The sequence below is a fragment of the Platichthys flesus genome, chromosome 21 (assembly GCF_949316205.1).
Source record: "Platichthys flesus chromosome 21, fPlaFle2.1, whole genome shotgun sequence".
NCBI lineage: Eukaryota > Metazoa > Chordata > Actinopteri > Pleuronectiformes > Pleuronectidae > Platichthys > Platichthys flesus.
Window position 1 is genome coordinate 16,638,029 of NC_084965.1, and position 25,768 is coordinate 16,663,796.

The following is a 25,768-nucleotide window of genomic DNA, read 5'->3' on the forward strand; positions in this document are numbered from 1 at the left end:
TAGATAACAGCGATAATGGAAATTATGTTCATCAATGTGAAATGATGGGAACTAATGGCTCCCAGGAAACTGAAGAAAAACAACTCAGAAGTATGAAGCATGTTAATCCATTTATGTGCTATATGTGTGGTTATATTTATGACATGGTATAAAACATGCAAAAAACATCACACCGGATAAATACAATTTGGTCTGTCGCTGTCAATAGTTTCTAACCTGGAGGTATATTTTTCTTAGGGGTCATCAGATGCTTGAACAAAGACCAAATATTCAGTACATTTTATTCTGACATATCACTTTTTTTTTAGATCCCAATTTGGGACCCCTCTAAATCTTTTAAATTAAATATAAAAAACTACAAGGGCACTCAGTGACAGACCCAACAGTCTACTTATGAAGCCACATTTAAATTCATTACATCCATTACTTTGACTGGCACTAAATCACACTCATAGATATTAGTCCCCGAAAGATGCCAGATTTTTCTCATCAAGAACGATGAGTTTTTCTCTGAGAGATCAAGTAAATGGCAAAAATGCCTGGCAAAGAAGGTGAAAGTGCCCATAGATCTGGATCCACACCAAGATTTGATGGGTTCTTCCTTGATCCGCACCACATCCGTCCACCAAGTCTTGTGGTAACCTGTCAAGTGGTATTTGCGTAATCCTACTTACGAGCTGACTGAGACAGAGGGTTCTCACTGAGGTTGGGATTCAGTGCTGTGTGTTTGTCATGGTTGGTGTCTGTGTCTGGACATTGCAGTGGATGGAGGCTGGTCCCGCTGGAGTCCCTGGTCCCGCTGTGATAAGCGCTGCGGTGGTGGACGCTCCATACGCACTCGCTCCTGCTCCAGCCCGCCACCCAAGAACGGGGGGAAAAAGTGTGTAGGAGAGAAGAACCAGGTGAAACCCTGCAACACCAAACCCTGTGGTGAGAAACCTGAAAACACTTGTCGAGTTAGACTTTCTCCATACTATGACCTCAGGGCTCGTCCATCCTGTGCATCGGTGAGTACTAGTACATTCAGCATGTGGCAATTTTCTCGGGTAAAAGGTGAAAAATCAGCACAGCCTGTTATCCGAATTCTTGGTGAGGTGTGTTATGTGAAGAAAAGGCCTGGGCCATCATGGGGTAAAATAAAAATACAATAAATCATAACCCTCTGTTTGTGTACTGACAGATGAGAAAGGTTGCCCGCCGGGCCAGGAGTCTGTGTGGTGTGCCAACCAGTGTCCACAGCGCTGCTCGGACCTCCAGCAGGGCATCGAGTGCCAGGGCAACACCGACTGTCAGCCCGGCTGTCGCTGCCCTGAAGGTACGAAGACGGCTCTCTTTTAATTAATAGATAAGCCACTGTGTGTGTGTGTTTGTCTGAGCATCTGAGAGACTGTCCCCTCAAGGTGCTGGGCCGGCTGCTTCTGAACAGATAAGCACCATTCAGCTGTATGTGTATTTGAGCTTATGGCTAAACAGGTGAGTTCTGTCCCAAAACTGGTTTGGATGCGCTTTGAAGTGTTGTGTGCTCAATATATAATATTGACACTGGATTAAGATACCTGTTTCTGGGAAGAGTGCCCATGCTCTGATACATCTGAGGTTAATAGCACTAATAAATATTTCTTTCTGCTTTATGATGTCGCTCATAGTGTCGACCTCAGAGAGAACTATCGTCCAACATCTGCAAGTCTCCACTGCTCCAAAGAACCTTTTACACTTTCTGCCCAGGATTCTTTTTTTCTTTTAGTCCACAACTTTTGTTTTTATAGTGTACTGTAATTATCCTCATATTCAGAAACAACAGGGCAGATGTTTTAAGCCCAAGAAATTGATTGCACACCATCTGCACAGCAGACAGGCAGAGTTAGTGAGTAGCTGGAACAGTAATCTTAGGAGCATTTAGCAGCTGATGAGTGAAATACTTTAAACCTGCAGCCGCGCCATAATGTCAGGTCATTAAAATTGTACATTGTGTAAATGACTAACTAATGTGTGTGTATGTGTATGCGTGTGTGCAGGCCAGTTGCAGCAGGACGGGATGTGCGTGCAGCTCTGGCAGTGTGACTGTGTGGACTCGCTCGGACAGATTTGGGCGGCCGGGAGTTGGCACCAAGTGGACTGTAACAACTGCAGCTGCTCCGATGGACAGCTCCTCTGCACCAACGACAGCTGCCAGGCGACGTGCGTTTGGAGCTCCTGGTCCAGTTGGGCTTCATGCAGCGTTACCTGTGGGCAGGGCCAGAGAACCAGATACAGGTGAAGGGAAGTGAATTAAAAACATTACCTGTATATATGTTTTTCATATAATTTCCACCCTCGCAGCAAATTTTATTTTGCAGCCGTGTCTGAGGGAGTGGTCGTCCTCTAACCAGAGGGTTGGCAGTTGGATGTCAGTCTTTCCCATCTGCAGGCAATTGTCCTTGGGCAAGATAATGAACCTCGAAATGGCACTCATAGAAAAAGTGCTGCCCATAGATGCACTGGGTGATTGGTAATAACCTGCACTTCACAGCACTTTGAGTGGTCATCCAGCTATTATAATTATCACAATAATATAAGTTTTACATCATGCCTTATTTTCCCAAGGCCTGTTTTAAGATTATATATGCACATAACAAAAATGGCTGGATATCATTTTTGGGACCAACTTATGAACAATACGACCTGGGAGGAAAAACACTATTCAAGCCGAGCGAACAAGCTAAAGTACTTTTTTGTTTTGTGTCAGGTCTCTGGTCCCGGAAACTGATGGAGCAGATTGCCAGTTTGAAGAAGTCCAGCATAAATCCTGCAGCCCAGGCTCCTGTCCACCCCTCTGTGTGCACGACGACCAGGAGCTCAGCGTGGGACACACCTGGCTGCAGGGAGAGTGTAAACAATGGTGAGACAGATGAATACAAACATAGAGGAAAATAATATATGGTATAGGGTTTGAACTGAAAAAGGAAATTACATTCCTGTCTGTGTTTGGAGCTCTTTCTCATCTGTTTTGCCTCTCTAGCACATGCACCCCTGAGGGAGACTACTGCCAGGACATCGACTGCAGAGGTGGGTCACTGCATTTATCTTAAAGACAAAGAGTAAATGCTGTAAACAGCCTGGATTCTGCTGCTGAAGTTTGATCTTTAGTTTACACAGATTTGTTGACATTAATTCCCTCGAGAAACTTTTTGTCTGTCTTAGCAGACAGACACATCTCCTGGTAAAAAGGACATTTCAAATGACTGTGTGCCGTGTGTGTTGTTGTCAGTGGATGGTGGTTGGACGCCCTGGTCAGTTTGGTCGGACTGCTCAGTGACATGTGGACAGGGGGCACAGGTCCACACCCGTGCCTGCATCAACCCCCCTCCGCGAAACAACGGGTCTGACTGCAGTGGGCCAGAGAGAGAGACCCAGGACTGCCGTAGTCCTCCCTGTCTGGGTGCGTACACTCTCATAAATGCCACAGTTATGCAGTATATACTTTTCTATTTTCAAATACAACAACACAATACAACAATACATTTAGATATACTGTTTGTGTTCGCACTGCTGTTTATGAAGGAAAACACAGTACATTACTCTGATTGTATGACTCCTCGTCTCCAGATGACCTTTGCCCCTGGTCACCGTGGTCCACGTGTTCTCGGAGCTGTGGCGCTGGGTCTGTGTCGCGGCGCAGGGTGTGTGTGTGTGAGGAGGGAGGGGATGCAGCGTGTCCCACTGAGATCGAGGCGGAGAGGAACAGAGAGGAGACCCAGCTTTGTTACAAACAGCCATGTCCAGGTACACAGAGGCAGACGTACACAAAGCTGCACACACAGTAATGTAGGCACATGAAGCTTGATAACAGGTGCACAGGCAAAAAGGTAAACACAATCATGGCAGAAGGTCCATTTATAGAACATGTATATAGGAATACAGGAATGTACATATAAACTATTGTGGTTCAATTAATGCCTAACTCAGTGAGCGAAAAACATCTGAAATAATGTTTTCAAATGTAGCTAATAAATGATTGATATATTGGTTAAATAATTTGAAAGGATGTGGAACTAGAATGACAGTCGGTGGACAGCATATCTCCCCTAGACCTCATAGTCCTGTTCAATTCAAAATGCAAACATGTACCCATGTCAGTCTCTTACATGTGTCTGTATTTCCATGAATTATTCCATGAAACATCTCTGAAAATGGAAATAAAAAGTCCTATTGCTCAATCAACTGAATCTGGCTCCACACCAAAAATGTTGTTTAGTCTTGGCTGCTAATTCGATTTAGTTAACTCTAGTACTTAGGTTGTTGGTTCATTGATTGCAAAAGAAGATAATCTAATGTTAGGTATATAAATAGAGCGATTATACATTGATTAATTATCAGTGGAGTCAGCTCTGCAACCACTGGATCCCATGAGTGCTTCACAGAATCTAAACGAATGACAAATTACTTGAATTCTTTGAAACTGTGTGTTGCATCAGATGGGTTGATTTGTGTTACTTCCGCAGGCTGTCCCATGTCGGAGTGGAGCGTTTGGTCTCAGTGCTCCTGTGACTCTCAGAGGCAGCAGCGTTACCGCGTGGCTCTCTCCCCGGCCACCAGGGGACAACCATGCACTCCTGTTGAAATGCAGAGCAGAGCATGCAGCCTCAGCCAGTGTGGTAGTGAGTCAAAGACCATGGGAAGGGAGGGGAAGGGAGGGGGAGGGTGGGGGGGGGGGTTGCATGTGTGTCTTCATGGTTGTCTGTATGACAAAGCTGTCATTGTCTTTCATGCTCTTAAATAACCAAAGTGTCATCGTAAAGTATTTTCTCCTCCTATTTGTAGACTGCGACGCCCCGTTCCTGTACTCAGACTGCGGCGCCCCCTGTGAGAAGCAGTGTGCGCTGCAGGGCCGGGCAGATCTGTGTTCAGGTGTCAGAGAGTGTACGCCTGGCTGCTACTGCCCCGAGGTGAATTTTCTAATTAGCTCTCTTCTACTTCATAGTATATCCAGGATACGGTGTGTTCATATCACATAGAGAGGAGTCACAACAACCAGAGTCTTTCTTGTGCATGACTGTTGTTTCTAAAATGGCAGTCGACTCTAATTCTCATTTCACTAAATGTGAATTAGATGATTGTTATCAAATGTTTGTAGTGCAACCCAGGTGATCTCTTGATAGGTTTCACACACATTCATTAGTTAGATTTGATTTATATATGTGAATAGATGAGAGAAGGTATAACACATTAGTGTTTCCTAACAGTTATTAAAATGTATAGATTATATTATTTTTGAACAGTCAATCAGTCAGTGTAAATAGCTGCAAGTTACTTTGAGCGATATAAAAAAGGGTGCCTGGTTTGACAGGTAGTCAGATAGGCAACTGTGTGTGTGTTTGTGTGTATGTGTGTGTGTGTGTGTGTTTCAAACGTCACATCAAAGTCGCTTTTATCTAAACCAGTCTGTCGAGACCAGAGGGGAAGAAAATCTACTGGTATGAATCTAGAAAGTGTAATATTGTGTGCTACATATCGGTTAACTACATCACTTTGGCATGAGTTGTGAGGACAATTTTACAGTGTTGTTTGGCCAAGTTCAGCAGCTTCCAGCTTTGATTCATTACAAAATCCTATGATGGCCTGATGATATGTCCAGGCAAGGGAGGGGGGGGGGGGGCTACATAATGAAATATGGAACTGAAAACAGATCTCCAGAGGTGCAGAACACTCCAGTAACCATCGCTCAACTATGATTACTTTAAAAAAATATATGACTGAATATTAAATATTTACTGCATTTAAATATATGTTAATATGTGTTGCAACTGGACTTTTTTCTTGTGTATACATGTACATATTTAGTGAATATACTGTACATTCATTAAGGGTTTTCTATCAATATAAACTGTTAAATATAAAGATAATTGTACCAAAACAAACAAACTACCAGTGAGTCTGTTCTTTTGTGCATTCAGGGCCTTCTGCAGCAGAATGGAACCTGTGTTCCTCCACAGGAGTGTGGCTGCGTCCATCTGCAGCACCGAGCTCCAGGACAACCACCCACACCTGTTACCGTCCCCCAGGGCACCACTGTCACCATCGGCTGCAGTACCTGGTTAGACCCCGGCTGTTAAAAATACATGAAGCCACGGCAGAGGGGCTAATTTCGTCCGCATCTGTCCTCCTGCGCCAGGAGTAGTTTAATATTTAGCTTCTATAACACAGACCTTTTGATCTACTCTGCTAAGCACTGCTCATTTACAGGATTAATGCAATATAAGAAACTTTACTCATGGCTACACTGCTGGCTGTGCGTATGTGCTGCATCTTCTTAACCATTCTCTGCTGCTTCTGTTTTTAAGATAGGTTAAGATTTGATAAGATAAGACAAGTAAAGATTAGATAATAGGACACAAGTAGTAAAAGTTAAGGCCACTTTAGATAGAATAAGACAAGATAAAGCAAGTTAAGATAGGATAAGATGACATAAGTAAAAATAATAACATTAAAGATAGAATAATATAAGATACGTAAAGATAAGATTAGATAACATAACATTAGTAAAGATATGACAAGATAAGAAAAGTAAAAAGAGGTTAAGATGCCATAAGTAATGATATAACCCAAAAAACACAAGAAACTATAAAAGATATAAACATGTACAATGTGAACAAAATGTAAGCAGTATATCAGTATTGTATATAATTTTGAAATTGCAAAGATAGAAGAGGATTATTTCACAGTTAAATCACTTCCCAATGTATGCTTACTCTCAACTTAATTGTATCTGTGTATTTTTTTTACATACTCTGGGCTCTATGAGTTTAGTTGTATTGTTAACATCAGTCTCCCCACTCTTCCAGCCTTTGCCATGAAGGGACTTTGCAGTGTGACATGAGAGAGTGTGAAGGTAAGAAGGCAAAATAACGATGAAAAGAGCGCTAATCTTCGATAGCTCATTCCTCCTGTTACTCTGCCTCTTTATTCCCTTCCTCCAGTCATCATCAGCGAGTGGTCGGAGTGGACTCCCTGTTCTCCCTGTCTTCCCTCGTCCTCCCTGCAGAACAGCTCTTTCCAAGCTGGGGTTATCAGTGGCACTAAGATGGTGTCCATCCAGAGACGATTCCGGGCGTGTCTGGACCTCGATTCTGGTCTCCCAGTCCCCAAAGAGGAGGAGGATGAGAGCCAGTGTTCGGGACCCCTTGTCGAGGAGAGGCTTTGTCCAGATGTTAGCATCTGCAGAGGTAATGGTGTTTGTCCGAGAGGACAAAGGGAGGTTCACTTTTATCTCGGGGCAGAAGTGCCGCCAATTCCTTCGTCTGCCTTCGTCAGGCTCCAGTTCCCTCTGTAACTCCACTGCGAGGGAAAGTAATGAATTTGGCAGTTTGGCGCCGTGCGACTTCCCCTGAACATGTTGCAACAAAGTGACACTTTGCTCCCAAACAAATGATTTTATGCAGTCAGCGCAAGAGAACTAGTCAGAGCTAGACAAGCATGGTATGGTAGAAAGAGATGAATTATAGATTGGGTCAGAGTGACTGTCACAGTGACAGTGCTGATGAAATGACTTTAGCATGGTGCTCTCTGGAGGGGAGAGGGAGATAATTTCATTTTTAAATGTGCGTAGAATACAAGGCAAGACAGCCCAATTCAAAGTGCTTCATGTTAGACATAAAAGGCTGATGAGCTGAAGAGCTGAAGATGACACGAACCAGGGAATAACATAAAATACAAGATTAATATCAGGAAGATTTGAAAGAGTAGAGGGAACAAGAGATGCACGAGTCAATATATCCAAATCAAGTTGATTAAAGAGCTAACATGACTTAAAGCTCTTTTTAAAAAACAGAGGTGCAGCAGGATCGTGTTTTAAAAATGTAATGCTGCCTCTTTGACCCTGTTCAAACTTGGCATTAACATGCGACTGTGTGATCTGATTACAAGTGGACAGATCTAAGTGTGTCAGTTCACACCTGAGTGAATGCTTGTGATCGCCTCTCACGTCTGCCCTCCACATGCACATAAACACTGTATTCAGTAAACAAATGTATGTCATTACAGGGAATTTTGGAAAATTCTGTGACGATTTGTACCTTATGTACTGTCTGGTTCCATAGACTCTGTAATGGGATTGTAATTTGAATCTGTGATATATGCTGTTGTTTATCTCTACTCTGAGCATACAAATTGAAGGTTGTGCCAGGAACTCATACCTCAGTTTTTCAGTCTATCCAGTGGCAGCACAGTTGGATCTCTTTAACCCAGGATCTACAGTACACAGTGTGGTATGCATTTAGAGCAGAATAGAATGACAGCGTGTTGGGCCTATCTCTAATTGAAATCTAACAAAAGTCTACTACTAGACTTCCATTGGCTTTTGTGTGGATATTTTTCGTGTGTCAGTTCACCGCTTTCATCAGTGGATAGTTTAAGCACTTGCAATCAGCACCCACAGTGAATCATGTAAGGTTGGATTCCTTGTTGTCCTTGCTGCCCAAAGGAGTGAGAATGGAAAAGGGGATCTGAAGAAGGGAAGAGTTACATGTCCATGTATCTGTGGGGACACATGAAGTTGATTGGTTTCAGTGTTGCGTGTGCAAAGGGGTGATTCCTCCTGAACCTGCTCACACCAGCCCTCCATTCTTCTCTGCCTGATATATGTGGGAATGGCTCAGAATTAGTCTCGTGCCCAGTGGTCCTTAAGTGTGATTTGCATGTCAAACACTTGAAGTCTCGTACTTCATCACGGTGGATCCCGACATTTAAAACCTGCTCAGTGAGGATGAACAGCGGTTTGATTTACGCCGAACAAATGGTTTAAGCTCCCACCTCCATGGTATTAATCAGAAATCTAATCAGCTCGAGTGTTCCTGGGCACAAACAACACACTTTTGTTAGTGTTGATGATGATGAGTGTGGTACCGATTACAGCACTCATCGTGATAATTACAATCATTATAATTAGGCCGACGGTAGAGGGTGGCTATGAGAATCACTCTGCTCTTCCAGATCTGTGTCAGTGGAGTGCGTGGAGTTCCTGGACGGCCTGTGCGGACCCGTGCAGTGGTGGAGTCAAGCAGCGCTACAGGCGGCCCCTGGCCTCTCCTCTGGGGCCCCGCTGCAGGAGCCAGCAGACACAAAGCCAGAGCTGCAACACAGGACTCTGCATAGGTAACACTACGCTTTATTTGTAAACTCATGTAGACCTCCATATCTGAGTTTTACGCAGTGTCTGTGTTTCAACATGTTATTATTTGCATCTCTAAATATATGAATGGATGTGGTGATGACTAAATGGAATTGAACACACATACACCATTATGTTGACACTATTTGAATGATTATACTAGTTGTTGTTGGACAAGTCTATCCGACCAATTTTAGTGTTGAGGGGGTTGAGTGGGTTTCGTTGTTTTGTTTTGGATTTGGCTTTTGAGTGTAAGTGATTCATCGGTTGCTTGTATTTCTGTTTTCCTCAGTTTAATGCTGGTCGGAGATTGTTGTGTGTTTATATTGTGATAATGTGAAAATTCACAAATCTTATGTCATAAAAGAGTCAAGAGTAAGACAACCAGTGGAACGTCAGCAATCTGTGTTCAAGTTATTATACCGAAGACCATTGCTGTTATTAAAATCTTCATCCAATCTCCTCAGTATCAGTCATATAATTCATCCAGAAAATGTCATACGATTTTTGCTTAGCTTTGAGTGTGAAGAAGGATTTTTCTTGTTTCCCAGGGGAGCGTTGTGAGGACAGGGGACGGACCTACCAAGACAACTGTGCCAATCAGTGCCCTCGCAGTTGCACTGACTTATGGGAGCATGTTCAGTGTCTCCAAGGAGCCTGTCATGCAGGTAAACTTTGACGTCTTACATGAACAGTAGATTCTTCAAAAAACACATAACTTTCATGCCGACATCATTCTGCAAAAAAATGATATTACTTTTCTTTCTTCTTTCTCAGGTTGTCGGTGTCCGACGGGACAGCTGCTGCAGGACGGTCAGTGTGTGCCAATCACAGAGTGTCGCTGTGGTATCCCATCAGGCAACGGGACACTGGAGTACCTCCCCCAAGACGAGGTTACCATGGACTGCAACACCTGGTAAGAAACAGATGAGGGTGAAAGGGAAATGTGAGAATTACAATTAGCTTGTAGAAAATAGTTTATACGGATTAATGTGAAATATAAGAAGTTCACCAGCTTTGACAACCTTTAAAAGGAGAATTTCAAGTTTTTATCTCATCCCTCCCTGAACCCCTCCTATATTCTGTACTTCCTGTGTGCAGTGTGTGTGAGAATGGCACTCTGGTGTGCACCAAGCTTCCCTGCCCGGTGTATGAGCCCTGGAGCACATGGAGCTCCTGCTCAGCTTCCTGTGGTCGTGGCCAGTGGACAAGAACTCGTCTCTGCCAGGACACAGAGGGTGGTCCCTCCTGTGGTGCCACCAATCAGACAGAGAGCTGTGACCTGCCATCATGTCCAGGTCTGATACAGAGCTCAGACTCAAAATCGTAATATTTAATTGCATTGTAACTTGTTATGGGTCAGATATTTAATTATATTGTGTTAAAGGTCACATTTAACTCCCTGAAGTTTCTCTTTGTTATCTTCGTCCTCCTTCTGTCTGTCCAGTCGGTTGTTTATTGAGCGAGTGGTCCCTGTGGAGTGAGTGCAGTGCTACGTGTGGTGGTGGGTCGTCGATGCGGAACAAGACGGTGCTCCGAGAGCCAGAGCCGGGTGCAGCGGCCTGTATTGGACCCCTCGAGCAGCACACTGTCTGTAACACCAACCGCTGCCTGCCTGGTAACAGAGACACATCATACCATAAGAAGTTGTACATTTACCACGTTTACATATTATCTGTCCACAGAGCAATATCACTCCTCAATTATAGTGGTTGCCAGGCAACGCGTGGAATTCTTTAAGGGTGGTATTTTCAGTAAGTGTATTTATGGTGACATGCATCGAAGATGTGACCTTAAATGTGCCTGAGTAAATCTTTTCTCGAGACAAACTGTAAAGTGTGCAAAGAGGAAACAACACTCACATCTGAGTACTGAGGTATATACTGTACATGAGACATGACGTAATACATGATGTGTTTTATGTGTGTGTTGCAGCGTGTCCCAGTGGACAGGTGTTCAATGACTGTTCAGGTCAATGTCCATATACCTGTGAGGACCTGTGGCCACACACTCAGTGTTTACCTGGGCCCTGTACCCCCGGGTGTACCTGCCCTCCTGGACAGGTCAGGACTCTGTTTGTTTGTCTGCATGCAAGTCTTCCTCATGTTGTTGGGACCTAAATCTATTTACACAGTCACATTATGGGGACTTGTGGGGACAAAAGCAGGTCCCCCAATTTTAAGGTGAGGACATTTTGTAGGTCAGGTTTAGGTCAAAGTTAGCGATACGTTTTAGCGAGAGAGAGAGAACAGAGAGAACTGCTGATGCTACAGTGCTCTAGCTCTTTGTGATCAGGGCCGCACTTTATGTCAATAATCACATACTCAGCATGTTAAGAGACAATTTTGATTTACACATCTTTTAAGGTTAGGGTTAGAAATAGGTTTCGGTTAAGGTTAGGCAACTATTTGTTATGGTTGAGATTAGAGTAAGGAACGTTTTGGCTATGTTAGTTTTAGGGATGTAGTTGGGATGGTTAAGATAAGATGAGACGAAATGTCCTCACTCGTATAGCACAATAATCTGTTTTTATGTGTGTGGTTGGGCAGCAGCTCAGACTCTGAACAGTGTTACTGTGTCCCTCATAGGTGTTGCTCAGAGGCTCATGTGTTTCCCACGCTGACTGTCCCTGTTCAGCGCTCTCCCTGCCGCCTGGTTACCAAAGCTTGAATGTCAGCACGGCCGAGATCTCAGACGCTCTGCTGCCGCCTGGAACAGCCGTTCAGCACCTCTGCAATACATGGTAATACACCACACACAGTTTCATCACCCACATTGGTGTGAGCACTCACACTGTCCTTCACATAGGATCTGGATCTAGCTGTGACTGTCACAACTCAGAGGCAGGATCATGGAGTTTGTCCTTGAGTGAGCGTCCTTAGAAGTCAGGCTGAACCTTTACCTCCTCTAAATATGAGTCTCACCTCACACAGACGGACAGAGCTTCACATCTCTGTGGCTTCATCGATTTGTAAAGTGGATGACCATGTTCCCTTCAAGTTGAATTGATCAAAGTATGCCAGAGTTCAAATCGTCCTTAAATATGACACAGCCACATTCTATTTCTCTATTTAATGCTTTGAGGAAATACTAATTTACTGAAGGCTACATTATAGATTGTATAATACTGAGGCGTATGGCACATTGTAGTGCCCCGAGGATTCCGATTTCACAACGCTGCATTTTCTTGGTTCCTTTCCGAAGAGCCTGTTGTATGATGAAATGTTTTATGTATGTTTAGTGCAGCCTCTGAATTGAAACACGGTAAGTGATTCAAGGATTATTCCTCTAATCCTTCATGCATTTCAGAGGGGAGAGCACAGAGAGCAGGAGGGTGTTCGGTAAGCATGGTTGTAAACAAAGGTTCTATAGGATCTATAGGCTATATGAAAGCAAAGGTTGAGTTGAGGAAAGAAATTGAAATTGAACTCTGCTTCATAAATATCTACTGGCAGGATGACTAGATGAGTGCAAAATAAAATTAATATTTGAGCGATGGGTAGTTACAGATGGTCTGTAAACTTCTAAGACGTTTTATAGTTGGGGAGTTCAGAGTCTTTTTTTTTCTCAGCTCAGTGCCTCAGGTTTCCTCTGATGTTTGTCCTCTCCTGCTTATTAATGTGCGTATTCATTCATCCCCCCCCCCCCCATTTGAACAGTGGCTGGGCTTCTTCATCAGTCTGACTGACCTCCCGAGTGCCAGATTCCATTATTGAAAGTAGATTGACTGTGCACAGGAACCAGACAGTTGTGTGCAGAAATAATCTTTTTTTAAAGTTATGTATTGTAATGAATATTCTGGCTTTCAGTGAGAGCATTCCCTCCTGCATTGATCCCTTAGACCTGGACCACAGTTTTGATATAATTTTATTTCAATATGGGACTATTTCACTTCATTAGTGACTTTATCCTTCTAGCTTTTTTTCTGTACGATCTTTAAACCGTTTTAGCTTAATTTTATGAATGAAAGATGCCACACGCCTTGGTGATAATACACACAGATCACTCACATAATGTTAAGAATTCAATAACATTGGCAGTCTTCTCCCACAAGCAACAATTTGATCTCAATAAACAATGTATTATCATTATCTATCATTGTTAAGACATCAGTGACAGTACGACAGTGTATTAGGGTCATATTAAAAAAATAATAATATGAGAATAAAATCGAATTTGAGAAAAAAGTCAGGACACATGAGAATAAAGTCGTTTTAAGAAGATAAAAGTTGTAACATTACAAGAATAAATTTGGAATTCAATGACAAGAATGTGATATTATGAGGGAAAGTCAGAGTTGAGAAGAAAGTTGTAAAAAGAATATATATATATATATATGAGAGTAAAGTTGTAATATTACTCGAATAAGGGCGTCATTTAATGAGATAGATGCAATATTAAGAGAAGAAGTTGGAAATGGAAAGAAAGTTATAATATTCACAGTAGAAGGTCAAAATCTAATGAGAAAAGTAATTCAATTCAGAGAATAATTTGTGAAACTTTAACTGAAGTATTACTTAACAAGATGCTCCGCATTTCTAATGTAGGCCACAGGCTGATATTCCAATTACCCCCCTCTAAAAGTTAACAATCCTTAAATGACGACTTCATTCTCATAAAATTACAACTTTTTTTATTGGTATATTACAACTTTATTTTCATAATCTCCGAATTCTTTTACCCAATGAATGTTGAAGTAGGTCTGATTTATTTATGATGAACGCTAAAAGATATCACAACGTAATGAGACATTGATATTTTTAAATAAATAATGATACTGGAAACACCTTTGAGTTAATGTTTTAAAGTGTTGTGCGACTCCAGCAGAGTTGAATGTCATAGTTTGCATTCAACAGCATCCAGTTGGGTACCATGATATCTGTAATAGATAGTCTGCCATGCAGCAGACATCTCGTCAGTCATTTCATTTTCCTCGGTGGTTTGATACTCGGATAGTCTCACTAGATGTTGGCTTCTGCGTCTCAGTGTTCAGTAATATAATAAGCTCACTCTTATTTGTCATCATCCTACTTCTCTCACTCAACTCTTCTTTTTTTTTTTACCAACTTTCTCCAGTGTGTGCCAAGGTGGAGCGTTCAACTGCACCTCAGAGACCTGTGATGGTGAGTGATGCTCTGCCACAGCTGCATGTCGCTCACTTTAAAGGGCCTCGCTCCTTTAAGCAGTGAAAGAAGCAGCTACAATAATCTGTGGTTGAACTGTCCGGACAATGACAGACATGTGAACCTGATCTATGGTCGGTAACAGCTGCTGCAGCAGTGGACCAAAATAATTCAGCAGCAGTCAAATCAATGACAACCTACAAAAGCGTGTGGTAACATCTTGAAGCAGCAGGAGAGGAAAGAGATGAATGATCCTAGCTGCTTCAAACCGTCTGAAGCTAGCAGTGAACTGACAAGTGGATTTGCTATAATGACAACTGTGTCTCAGAATCTAGCAAAGACACCTGCTTTGCACTTGGAGCCACTTTGAACCTTGTGAAGGATTAGTTATGCCTCTTTGTGGCTGTTGTGGAGAACAGTGCCGTTTATGACATTTATGGTTTTAAAAACACGGCAGATATAAACCATCATAGCACATCTACTGCTTCTACATCTGTCAACCAGCACAGGTTTCAATGAACCCTTCACTTTTTACTTCAGTATTGTTTGGTCGTAAACTTTGAGGGTATTGGCTGCATTCTGTATTTTCAGGATCACTTTCACAGGAGGCTCTAGTTAAAGAACAGCTTTATATAAGTGAATTGATTTTTGATTAATTATTGATGTATTAAAGCCTCGGAAAACACATTGAGGATTAAGACCCTCGTTTACAATGGTGCAGAGGTCAAAATGAAGAGTTAATACATTGAAAGAAAAAAATTAACAATAAGAATGAAATAAATATGCATATATATATATATATATACAGTAATACAAGGGAAAAGCTCATAAACATAATTTTTGAAAATTCAATAAAATACTATGGTTTGCATTGATTTATCAATTTTCTTTTCGGAGGTTTTATTCCATAAGCTGCTGCACTGCTGCAAGTGAATAAAAGTCAAAATGAAACTGACCTGAATGTGGTGGTTCATGTCCTCTGCTCCTCCTCCAGTGGACTGTGTGTGGTCCAGCTGGTCCCAGTGGAGTCCGTGCTCATCCAGCTGTGGTTCAGGCCAGCAGAGCTCCAACAGAACTGTCCTGCAGCCTAGTCAATACGGAGGGGCCCCATGTGAGGGCCCGGACCATCGCACCAGGATCTGCATGGCCCCTGACTGTGGTGAGGGATACAAGGGGGAGATGAAACATGTTATATTGATCATCATAAAGGAAGGAAATGGGGCATTAATTCAAAGTACGCCCAATCCTGTTCCCTGTTGATACTGTTGCTGCACAACACACGTGGAGTTCTAGTGTTTTGTCTATGTGAAAGTTCTGCAAGGTAAAAAAGCCCAAAGTGCAAAGTACAGAAAACACTGTCAGTAGTCCAGCCGATACTTCTGCATCATTGTGATGTCCCCTGATATCATGTCATCATGCTCTACATTTGCATAATGCACTCCTATGGCTAGTCTGGCACACCTAACAAAAACAGGTAAAGCAAGAGCAGAGGCCAACAGAGGGTACACACAATGGAAGTGGTTGACCAATCACAGCAGTGGGGGACAGTGGTTCAGTCAGAGTAGAGTGCCTTTCAGACAGAGGCTTAGAAGAGGAGCTGCAGCCTATGGACGGTTTGAGGCATTGTAAACATTTGCAAGTAATAACCCAAATTAAAATTATGAACCTCTGTTTGAGCATCATATGTCTCCTTTAAAAAAGGGATGTTGATTTAGAAACCAGGACGGTATTTTAATCTATAAGTGGCGATGAGGATTTTGTTGCTAGTCAAGCCAGCGTTGACTTCATGAGTAAGTTGAACAACAATACATTTTTTAATTCTGTTCTTTTTTCCAATCTCCCCTCTCCCCATCCTCTCCTCTTGCCTCCTCTTCCTATTTTCTCCTCTCTTACCTGGCACTTTTTTTTTTTTTTAACTCATCTCACTCCTGCCGCTCTCCCCCTCCCCGCCCTCCTCGCCCTCTGCAGCTTGCCCTGGCGGGGAGCAGTGGAGGAGGAGGCGCGTGACAGAGGAGGTGCCGCTGTGTGAGAGGAGCTGCCAGGACATTTACTCCTCCTCTCCTGTCAACTGCAGTCACTCCGCTGAGGGCTGCATGTGTCAGGAGGGACTTTACCGAAACACGGAGGGTATGTGTGTCATCCCGGCCCTCTGCCCCTGCCATGACCGGGGCATCCTGCGAGAGGTACACATACACATACACACACACACACACACACACACTGGCTTACACCCAAGTATACAGGCATCTGTTGCCCTGCTATCTTGGCAGCTTGTTCCCACCCCACCGGCCTCATTGTGGCGTGTGTCTGAACTTGACCATTAATGCACTGTTTTTATTCACTCCCATCGTGTTATTTACTAATAATGAATGGCCCTGTTAGAAGATGAGTGACATGCCCTGTGGGCCACATTACACCACAATGCCTCTGCAGCCCTCAGCTTCATCAATTATGTAGCAAGTATCGTAGAAAGCCAGCACTCTGGGCAAGCCTGCCAGGAATTATTTATGAAGTTGGGGATATTATAGGATTATGAGAATTAATCATACACTGACAAGAGGTCAGATCACTCCTCTTGATCTTCCTTCTCCAGGACTTTCTCTGGCTCTTTCATTTTTTCCCCTTGTTTCTCTCTTCCCCCTCTCATACCTTGGCTTTATTACTCACCTTCCCTCTTCTGCTTTCCTCACAGGATTTCTGTTCACTCTCGTTATCCCATTTATCCTTTCTTCTTACTCTCTCCCCTTTGTCAGCACCTGGCTCTCAGTCATTCTGCACACCCAACCTCTCTGTTTCTCTCTCTTTATCCGTCAGCTGGTGATGACTAATGTCTGCATAAGACCCTCTATGGTTTTCTAATCAGCCACCTTGTGATTGTTATGCCAAATGGTTCAGGGTAAGCGACAGAGGCTCTCCAATGTGGGCGCTTTAGCACGGGTAAAAGCCTGGTCGCCCATTCCCACAGCTATAACACACAAAATATACAATGCACTCTGTATTGTGTGTTGTTGTAATCACTGCATGGTAACGTGCCCCCATAACCTAAATTATGCACAACGGTGCAGCCAGAGCTTTAGTGGATTCACTAAAGAAATATATTGTGAGCTTTGACCAGTTTTCCTTCATCAAACCTGCTGTAACACAGACGGTAATTTGAATGTGCCTGAAGGAAAGAGTGATGGACTGTTGAGGAATATTTATAGTACCTGTATTTCAAGAGTCTGGGGGGTGAATATAAATATAATGTGTGTGTCTGTGTGTGTCTGTGTGTGTGTCTGTGTGTGAGCCAGGCAGGATCAGAGTGGGAGGAGGGCTGCACGTCCTGTCGATGTGTGAATGGGAAGAAGCAGTGCCAGCTGAGGTGTCCTCCACTCCACTGTGATGAGGTGAGATACGCTAACTCTCCACATCAAATCGACATTTGTCTGATTGTGTTCAGTCTGAGTGCTTATTCCCCATGTATGTTTTCATCTGAAAGAGATGTAATTACTCCCTACATTCAAAAACACCAGGGTGGTGGATATTGTTGGCAGAATTACAGAATAAGGCATTTTATTCTACTTCACGTTACATATATTTTGATGTTTATTTCTGGAAAAACACTTTGGAAAATGTTCATAGGCTGAAGTAATTAACTGGGAATGTCTAAATACCTGGAAAATGTACAGTAGGCACTATCCTGGATAAAAGAAATGTTATGCTCCACTCTAATACTGAGGAGCTAGTCCCAGACATCTGTCTATTCAACCCCCCCTGCCTCCCCGGGGTGGTCCACTTCATACAGCTTCTCTGGCGGTCAAAAACATCTCAATTACTCCGAGCAAGGGAAGAAAATGCTCTGCTCCCTCAAGAAATGTGTGGGATGTTCTCTGCAAGTCGCTGGCTGAGGTGGATCAATACCTGACTGTCCGATCCACCCTCCAGCCTCCACTCTGTCCGTTACCGTGCCCTTCTGCCTCCCGTGAAACTCACTCCTGACATTACTGAGTGTAATTTGGATGCAGTATATCCGCCCCTTGTCAAATGTAAAACAAGTTCTTCAAATATTTAATGCCTCAGCCGCAGCTGAATTTTTAAGAACCACTGAAGTTTTGAAGCACTTTTGCAGACATTATATATCAAGTATAGAATGCTGGAAAGGTTTTAAATATTAAACATGTAATATTCGGTGTAGTGGTAATGTCAGGCATTACTCTGTGCTTGCTGGTGAGAGAGAGCCTCCGCTTTCTCACAAGGACACGGCTTGGTCATACATGTATGGGTTGTAAACACCTGGTGATCTCAGAGGAGACGCTGAGCTGGGCAGCCAATTATGGATGCACTTTGTACAACTAGAGGAAGATGAGGACAAAAATAAACTCGTATGAAATTTGAGTTCTTGTAGTACATGACACAGATGGAACTTTTCCAGTCCTGCTTCAAACTGATTTAGGGCAGGATCCGCCCCTGACTGTTAAAAAGAAACATTTTGTGGCCTTTACGTTGTTTTTTTGTTTCCCGAATATCCTTTTGCTTCTCTCTCACTCTCTCCTTGTTCCATGGCTGCCAGTCTACACCATATTCAAATGCTCTCATAGGCTCAAGCCATGCAAATACATCTCATCTCATCACAATAACCATAAATTCAAATTCATGTGAGATGTTCACAGCTTAGAAAAAAAATGACATCTCGGAAAATCCACAGCAACGACTCCTTCCAGAAAGAGTGTCCCTGTTTCTCTGCATAACCCACACAGCAAACAGTCAAGACGTTGTTTCTGTTGTAATGAAAGCTATTAACACTGTGGTCTGTCAGGTAGAAACAGAAAAACCTCACAGATAAATATGTCCAACCTCTGGAAGATAAAACTAAACTGAAGTCCATGGCTCGATACCACTAAAGCAAAGTAAGAAAACTATTTTTTTTTGAAGGTTTGGCTTAACTTTTGAGTATTGAATAACATTCAAATTGCTCTACATAGGAAAGGGGATGACCAAAGACATGAAAGAGTTCCTACACCGTTTAATTTTGATCCATTTCATTGCTGTTGTGATATTTAACTAAAGTAAACCAGAAATGTCAGACACTTATACTTCTCTCAAGGAAAAGAAGAAAAAAATAATATTTCATATTTAGTTTTTTCTTCTCTCATTCATTCTCTCATCTCAAAACCAGTGTAAACAAATAACTAAACTTGCCTCATGAAAAACATTCTGTGCATGAATTAACCTTACCAAAAATATATTTAGCTAAACATAATGGAACTCAGTAGAGCACATACCTTAGGCAAGGCTTAATATTTAATCAAGCTGCATTTGATTTTGGCCCATACATTATTCCCTGGGAAAATAGTGAAAATGTCAAAAAATACAGTGTTAGACTAAGTGAAAAAGAATCTGCCCTCTTATTCAGATCTGCACCAAACTTTGTTGGGTTCTTCCCTGACCCAAACAACATCCTTCCACAAATTTTCCTAAAAACCCGTTCAGTTTTTTAATGGAATCTTGCTTACACTTATACACACCAACAAACGGTGAGGGCTGAAAACACAAGCTCCTTGGCGACGGTGCAGAACAGACTTAATTTATGAAAAGCAGCTTTCTCTCTGTGGTTAAGGAAAAAGAGAAAGAACAGAAAAGTCCACTGTGTCATTCTCCACACACGCACTGAGTTGATATATAAATATAAAATATAAATATAAATAAATTCTGCTGACATCCAGAACTGAAGGGAGAGGTTAATTGCACTGTGAGCTCCACAAAGTACAACAGTCTACCAAGTGTTCCACCTGTGGTGTGCACAGCTTTTTATGCCTTCGCATCATTGACTAGCTCAAATATTTTGTGTTCCCCTTCTCAAATCCCCCAGCTGCACTAAGGTAAAAGCAACACCTTACCCCGGCCAGAATGAAAAGGTGATTTAATGCACTGTGCTGTGGCTGAGGATTGGTTTGTGTCAGTCTTGGTATTCATGACTCAGCTAAAATTTAAGGGCATTGCTGATTAAAATTGAAATCTCCGGCTTCACTTCTCCGTTGTGAGCCCTGTTTCTGCTAAATCATCATTTCTGGTGATAAAAGCTGATCGGGATGATTCCCCGAATCCACATGAAGACTTCTGATTTCCATGTCGACACAGCCTGTAGATGACACAAATCTCACTAACCTTTTACTGAAAATGCCAAGTATCCTTTTCATGAAATAACCAGTCTCCACATTTCACACCACTTCACCCTCCTGCCACATCCAAGAAACACACACATACACACACACACAACACACAACACACACACAAACACATACACACGTAAGCTTTTAACTCAAAACACTCAAAATGGTCCTCTTTGTGACCTCCCACCCTTTAAGTGAGTGGGCTGCTCCGTCCCTGAGGGAAGGCTAGCGGCAGAGCAGAGTGGACCTGAGAAGTCCTCAGGGTTAAGAGTTAGGATCTGTGAGTGTGTCTGTGTGTGTGTGTGTGCTCTTCTATAGCTATCTTTGTGAGGACCAGTTTGAGCCTACAACCAATGGGGTGAGGATATTTTAGGAAAGTGAGGACATTTTGGCATGTGTTCACTTTGTGCCCCCCCCCCCCCCTTAATTGACTGTTGTGGTTGTAAGGGGAGGGGTGAGCTGAGGTTGGTGTTGGTAAGTGCTCTGAAGACTGCTGTCAGATTGTGTGAGTGTGTATGTGTGTGTGTGTGCTCTTCTATAGCTATCTTTGTGAGGACCAGTTTGAGCCTACAACCAATGGGGTGAGGATATTTTAGGAAAGTGAGGACATTTTGGCATGTGTTCACTTTGTGCCCCCCCCTTAATTGACTGTTGTGGTTGTAAGGGTTAGCATAAGGGGTTAGGGAATGCATTATGCCAATGAGTGTCCTCACTAAGATATAAGTACAAATGTGTGTGTGTGTGTGTTAGAGAGAATGTATGGTTGGGGGAAGCTTGAGGGGTGAGCTGAGGTTGGTGTTGGTAAGTGCTCTGAAGACTGCTTTCAGATTGTGTGTGTGTGTCTGTGTGTGTGTGTATGTGCGTGCCTCTGCATCCTAACCGCAGCTATTCTCAGACAGGGACACCACAGGACTACCTACTTCGCTCTGGATCTTTCTTCTTCCGATGCTTCACTCTTTCTCTGTACTTCCATTGCTTTCTCCTATCAGTAATGCAGACTGAGATAGTCATCTGATATTCAAAATGTTGGTGATATAGTTTAATAATCTGGAATATAAAAATTACACAAATCACATCCTCAGTCCTTCCTGTAAAGATACAGCAGTGTTTATATGTCTCAAGAGGATTCTAGAGACATTTACATATTTACAAATCCTGCAAAATGGTATAAGAAAGGTTTTTGCAGTTGAGGGTGGAGTGTGTTTTTGTGTTGTGTATGCGTGTTAGTCACCTTGATATGACATATTCATTTTTCTATCACTTTTCAATCACTCATTAATTGTCTGTTTTCACTTTCACAAATATGTTTAAAAGTCAAATCATCCCTCTTTCTCTCAGGGGGAGGTCAAGGTGGAGGAACCAGGCAGCTGCTGTCCGGTCTGTAGAAAACAGTTTCCAGGTCAGTACAACATGCAGAAGGTAGAAAAACACGGCAACAAAACCAAACATTCAGACAGTCTAAGATATATATTTATGGTTTAACAAGGAGAAATTCATGAAGAAATGTTCTATAAATGAAGCCATTAGTTTCAACAAATGAATTAATCAACCCTGTCAGCCTCCTTGTGGATCAGAAAAATTACTTTGATAACAAATATGTAATTAGAAACAGTCAAAAGCTAAATTTTCATTCTATGGCTGCTGTTCCACTTTATTGGATTTGAATGTTCCATAGTTCATTTTATAGCTAAGCAAAAACCAATTGCCACAGTGGCCAATTAGTGAGAGATGACATTACTTAACCTACATTGGGGCTTTAATCTGTCTCCCAGTGGAGGAAATGTCACATGCTGCGAGGGGGCACGACAATGTCGGAGTGCTCTCTGGAAGGACTCTGGCTCCTTTATCTTTTTTTCCCCTCTTACTTTTTCATGCAAATGAGAAGCAAAATTGGTCTGGTTTTTCTTTCATTATTCACCTTTTCCCTGCCCTCTTTATTCTCCCTCTGCTTTGTCCTTCAATCTCATGTTAACCCCTGTCTCCCCTCCTCCTCCTCCTCCTCCTCCTCCTCCTCCTCCTCCTCCTCCTCCTCCTCCTCCTCTGTGTTTCTGTGGTTCCTTCAGGCGAGCCCCTGCCGGAGTGCCGCCGCTACATGCAGGTCAGGAACATCACCAAGGGGGGCTGTCGGCTTGACAATGTGGAGGTCAGCTTCTGCAGGGGACGCTGTCTGTCCAGGACTGATGTCATCCTGGAGGTAGGGAAAGTAGACACACACACACACACACACACACAAAGAGAGAGAGCTAGAGAGGATATTGCTCTTCCAACATCTTGTGGTGACAATGATCAGTATTGACACTTCAAAACAATGGCGATCAATACAGGCAGAAAAGTGGACAACAATTAATTGGTTGAAAAAAAGCAGTGGGTTGTTAATTGTTGTCAAACTACACTTAAGGGCAGTACAGTTCCTTGTGTTTAATCGTAAGTTGCGCTTCCTACACTTAGGAATTCCTGCAATATTCATTTCAAAAGTAGATTCGCATTTCCAACACTAGTGCAGTGCCCATTGTAAACATGCCTATTTGGAATGGGCGGTTTGCTTTGCCTGTGTTATGCTCTGGAGCCACTTCAGAATAACTCCTTGTCACTTATTTATTGTTTGTGTGATAAGCTTTTTAGAAACAGTCTATGGTGCAGAGTGAAGTTAGAAAACTTTGCGTTCAATCCTACCTGGTTTATCTGCAATGAAGATAACATTGTCACTGATCTTCATCTTCATAGTTTGACGGCTCATGAGAAATGCTTTTACCAGGCAGACAGACATTTGTGCAATGACGTAGATTCAAGGTGCCATTGAAAATACCTAAATTGCTAAACTATTATTTACCAGCGTTCCAAAAATAATTTTCAGGAGTGTTGCTTTAGCTGTAACTGTGTAGCCATACTCTCCCTCTGTTTTCCTTTTGAAACGTGACCCGACATTAGTGCTGAGTGTGTTTTTCGCAAAATAACGTTGAGTCAAACCCTCGTCCCCGTGCAGCATGGGCACAGGTGCCGTTATGTCACACCTCTCAAGATAAACACAGACCGTCGACACACTCGCAGGATAACAGGTAAGAGGCTGTGAACACGGTGAAATTATTATTTAGATCATTTTCCCTCCGGTTCACAGCTGTAATCACAGTAGACAGAAGGTAACCTGTCGTCATGTTCACACAGAGACATGAAAACAGGTAAACAACAATACAGCATTCAGTAGTTGAGTCACCGCAAAATCTAAATATAGATGTTTTGGATAGGAGTGTTGTGAAGGGGTCACGTGTGGAGCCTGGGATGATTTCCCCCTCCCTTGTTCTTTTCCTACCTTCGCTCGTTGCCTTTTCCATCCTCGCGAGACGCCGAGCTCATCACCCCATCACCATGGCGACTTTGTTCCTCTCTGGCATCCATACATCTCCGCCGTATAAATAGAGTCAATCACGCCGGGAGATTAGTAAAAATAAACATCAGCTCAGCTAAATGTGTCATTACCTCCTGTCACTGTGGCAACCAGGGATGGTAGCCGGTGACTAGGCATCACGGAGAAGTTCCCTTTTCATTGATCAGCAGGACTGGAGAGAGCGGGAACGCACTCAGAGGAACCACAGGCTCTTTTCACCACCAGCTCATACGCGCACACACGGACACACACAAAGACACACTCACACACACCGCACTCGCACTGCCGACTTCAAAGTGTGTGAAGCACTAATAACTGCTATTTCTCATAGAAGTTGGAGGTGTTTGATGTCAGACTCTCTTCTTCCTCTCACCTCCCTCTCCTCCTATTATCTATCATTCCTTGCCATCATGCGTTACACTTTTTGCACTCTCCATCATCCTCTTGTCTTTTCCTCCACTAATTGAACACACAAGCGCAGTTTCCATCTCCAAGCCTGTCTCTATCATGCAAAGCATCGAGATCAGGTTATTATTTTTGTTTAACAACCCGCACTTTATATCAACACGACAAATCCACTGTAGGAAATAAAAACAGAGGATGATAACTTCTGTTCGTATTTGTTGTTTTACTGTAAGTAATATGAGTGAAGATATATTACACCCTCCTTTGTGTTGAGCTTCTCCTCATTCTACTCATATCGTCTCAACTTGTCTTGCTCGTCTGTCTCACAACCTCTTCTTGCTCTAATTCCGCCCTCTCCTCATCATCTCCCAATCTCCTAATGGCTTTCCTCCACCATATCCCTCCGCTTCCCTTCCCACCTCCTCTACTCCCCTGGCTGCTCTCATCTTCTCCAGTAACTCCATCCCCTCTTCTCCTCCCTCTATCCACCCAGGAGCCGTACCTCCAGTCGGTGTGTGAGTGCTGCAGCTACCGTCTGGATCCAGACACCCCCGTCCGCTTCCTCAGCCTGAGGTGTGAGAACGGCGAGAGCGAGCCGGTCGTCCTGCCTGTCATACACAGCTGCGAGTGCACCAGCTGTCAAGGTGGGGAGTAATGTACGAGGCCAGATAGATTTGCTTGTACATCTGTCATTTGAATATATGTAAAATCATTGGCACGTGACACATGTTTTCATACAGGGTCCCAGCAGACAGGCGGTTAATTAACAATGGATGTTTGTTCGAATCAGGGGAATTTAGTGGATTGGGTAGAGCAATACAACTTTTGTCATGTCGTTTTGTGTCTAAATATAAATGAAAAAACACTAGTAAGAAAGGCCAACGCACACAGGTGAGAGACCTGCTGCACACACCAAGGCCTCACGTCAAGTGAACCAAACGTGATCCCTTTCATGTTCACGACAGCATCTGCACATTCTTTAACGCCTCACTTAGTGTGAACCTGCTCTCATCTGTGAAGAGAACGGTGGTGGACCTACCAACTCCGGTGTTCTCTAGTGAACGTCAGTCGAGCTGCACGGTGCTGGGCTGTGAGCCCAGGTCACACGAGAGGACGTCAGGCCCTGCATGCCACCCGACGTCATGGAGTCTGTTTTCTACAGTTGGTCACAAACATGCACACCTGTAACCTGCTGGAGGTCATTTTGTAGGGCTCTGTCAGTGCTTCTCCTGTTCCTCCTAGCACAAAGGAGCAGGTACTGGTCCTGCTGCTGGGTTGATGCGCTTCTAGAGATTCCCTGTCCAGCTCTCCTTGTGTAACGGCTGGTTACTGCAACCCTTTTGTTACTGCACGTATGGATGTGACCTGTAGGAGTTTGACCACCTGTGCACCCTGATTGGGCTGCAGGTACCACCTCATGCTACCAGTAGTGATGAGGACACTAGGGAAGAATCAGTCAGAGAGGATAAAGAGAGCAGCACATGTAAAACCATTTCCTTTCTGGGGGTTGTCTTGCTTTGCCTGTTCATGGCACCTGTTGTCACTTTCATTTGCACCAAAGTCT

General features: G+C 43.2%; 1 protein-coding gene across 1 annotated transcript in view; it reads left to right on the forward strand.

Annotated features, from left to right (window-relative positions):
* The window catches only part of sspo (SCO-spondin), a 69,023-nt gene that overhangs the window by 39,807 nt on the left and 3,448 nt on the right, over window positions 1–25,768 (forward strand). Inside the window, exons 91-116 of the mRNA XM_062380033.1 lie at window positions 763–930; window positions 1,181–1,315; window positions 2,016–2,253; window positions 2,726–2,878; window positions 2,999–3,045; window positions 3,248–3,418; window positions 3,586–3,762; window positions 4,482–4,637; window positions 4,801–4,925; window positions 5,934–6,073; window positions 6,822–6,868; window positions 6,957–7,202; window positions 8,968–9,129; window positions 9,697–9,813; window positions 9,923–10,061; window positions 10,247–10,443; window positions 10,593–10,763; window positions 11,081–11,208; window positions 11,734–11,888; window positions 14,222–14,268; window positions 15,263–15,427; window positions 16,237–16,451; window positions 17,559–17,654; window positions 21,756–21,816; window positions 22,481–22,611; window positions 24,698–24,848. Coding sequence (XP_062236017.1) covers window positions 763–930; window positions 1,181–1,315; window positions 2,016–2,253; window positions 2,726–2,878; window positions 2,999–3,045; window positions 3,248–3,418; window positions 3,586–3,762; window positions 4,482–4,637; window positions 4,801–4,925; window positions 5,934–6,073; window positions 6,822–6,868; window positions 6,957–7,202; window positions 8,968–9,129; window positions 9,697–9,813; window positions 9,923–10,061; window positions 10,247–10,443; window positions 10,593–10,763; window positions 11,081–11,208; window positions 11,734–11,888; window positions 14,222–14,268; window positions 15,263–15,427; window positions 16,237–16,451; window positions 17,559–17,654; window positions 21,756–21,816; window positions 22,481–22,611; window positions 24,698–24,848 — 3,738 coding nt within the window. The remainder of the gene's footprint in view (window positions 1–762; window positions 931–1,180; window positions 1,316–2,015; window positions 2,254–2,725; window positions 2,879–2,998; window positions 3,046–3,247; window positions 3,419–3,585; window positions 3,763–4,481; window positions 4,638–4,800; window positions 4,926–5,933; window positions 6,074–6,821; window positions 6,869–6,956; window positions 7,203–8,967; window positions 9,130–9,696; window positions 9,814–9,922; window positions 10,062–10,246; window positions 10,444–10,592; window positions 10,764–11,080; window positions 11,209–11,733; window positions 11,889–14,221; window positions 14,269–15,262; window positions 15,428–16,236; window positions 16,452–17,558; window positions 17,655–21,755; window positions 21,817–22,480; window positions 22,612–24,697; window positions 24,849–25,768) is intronic.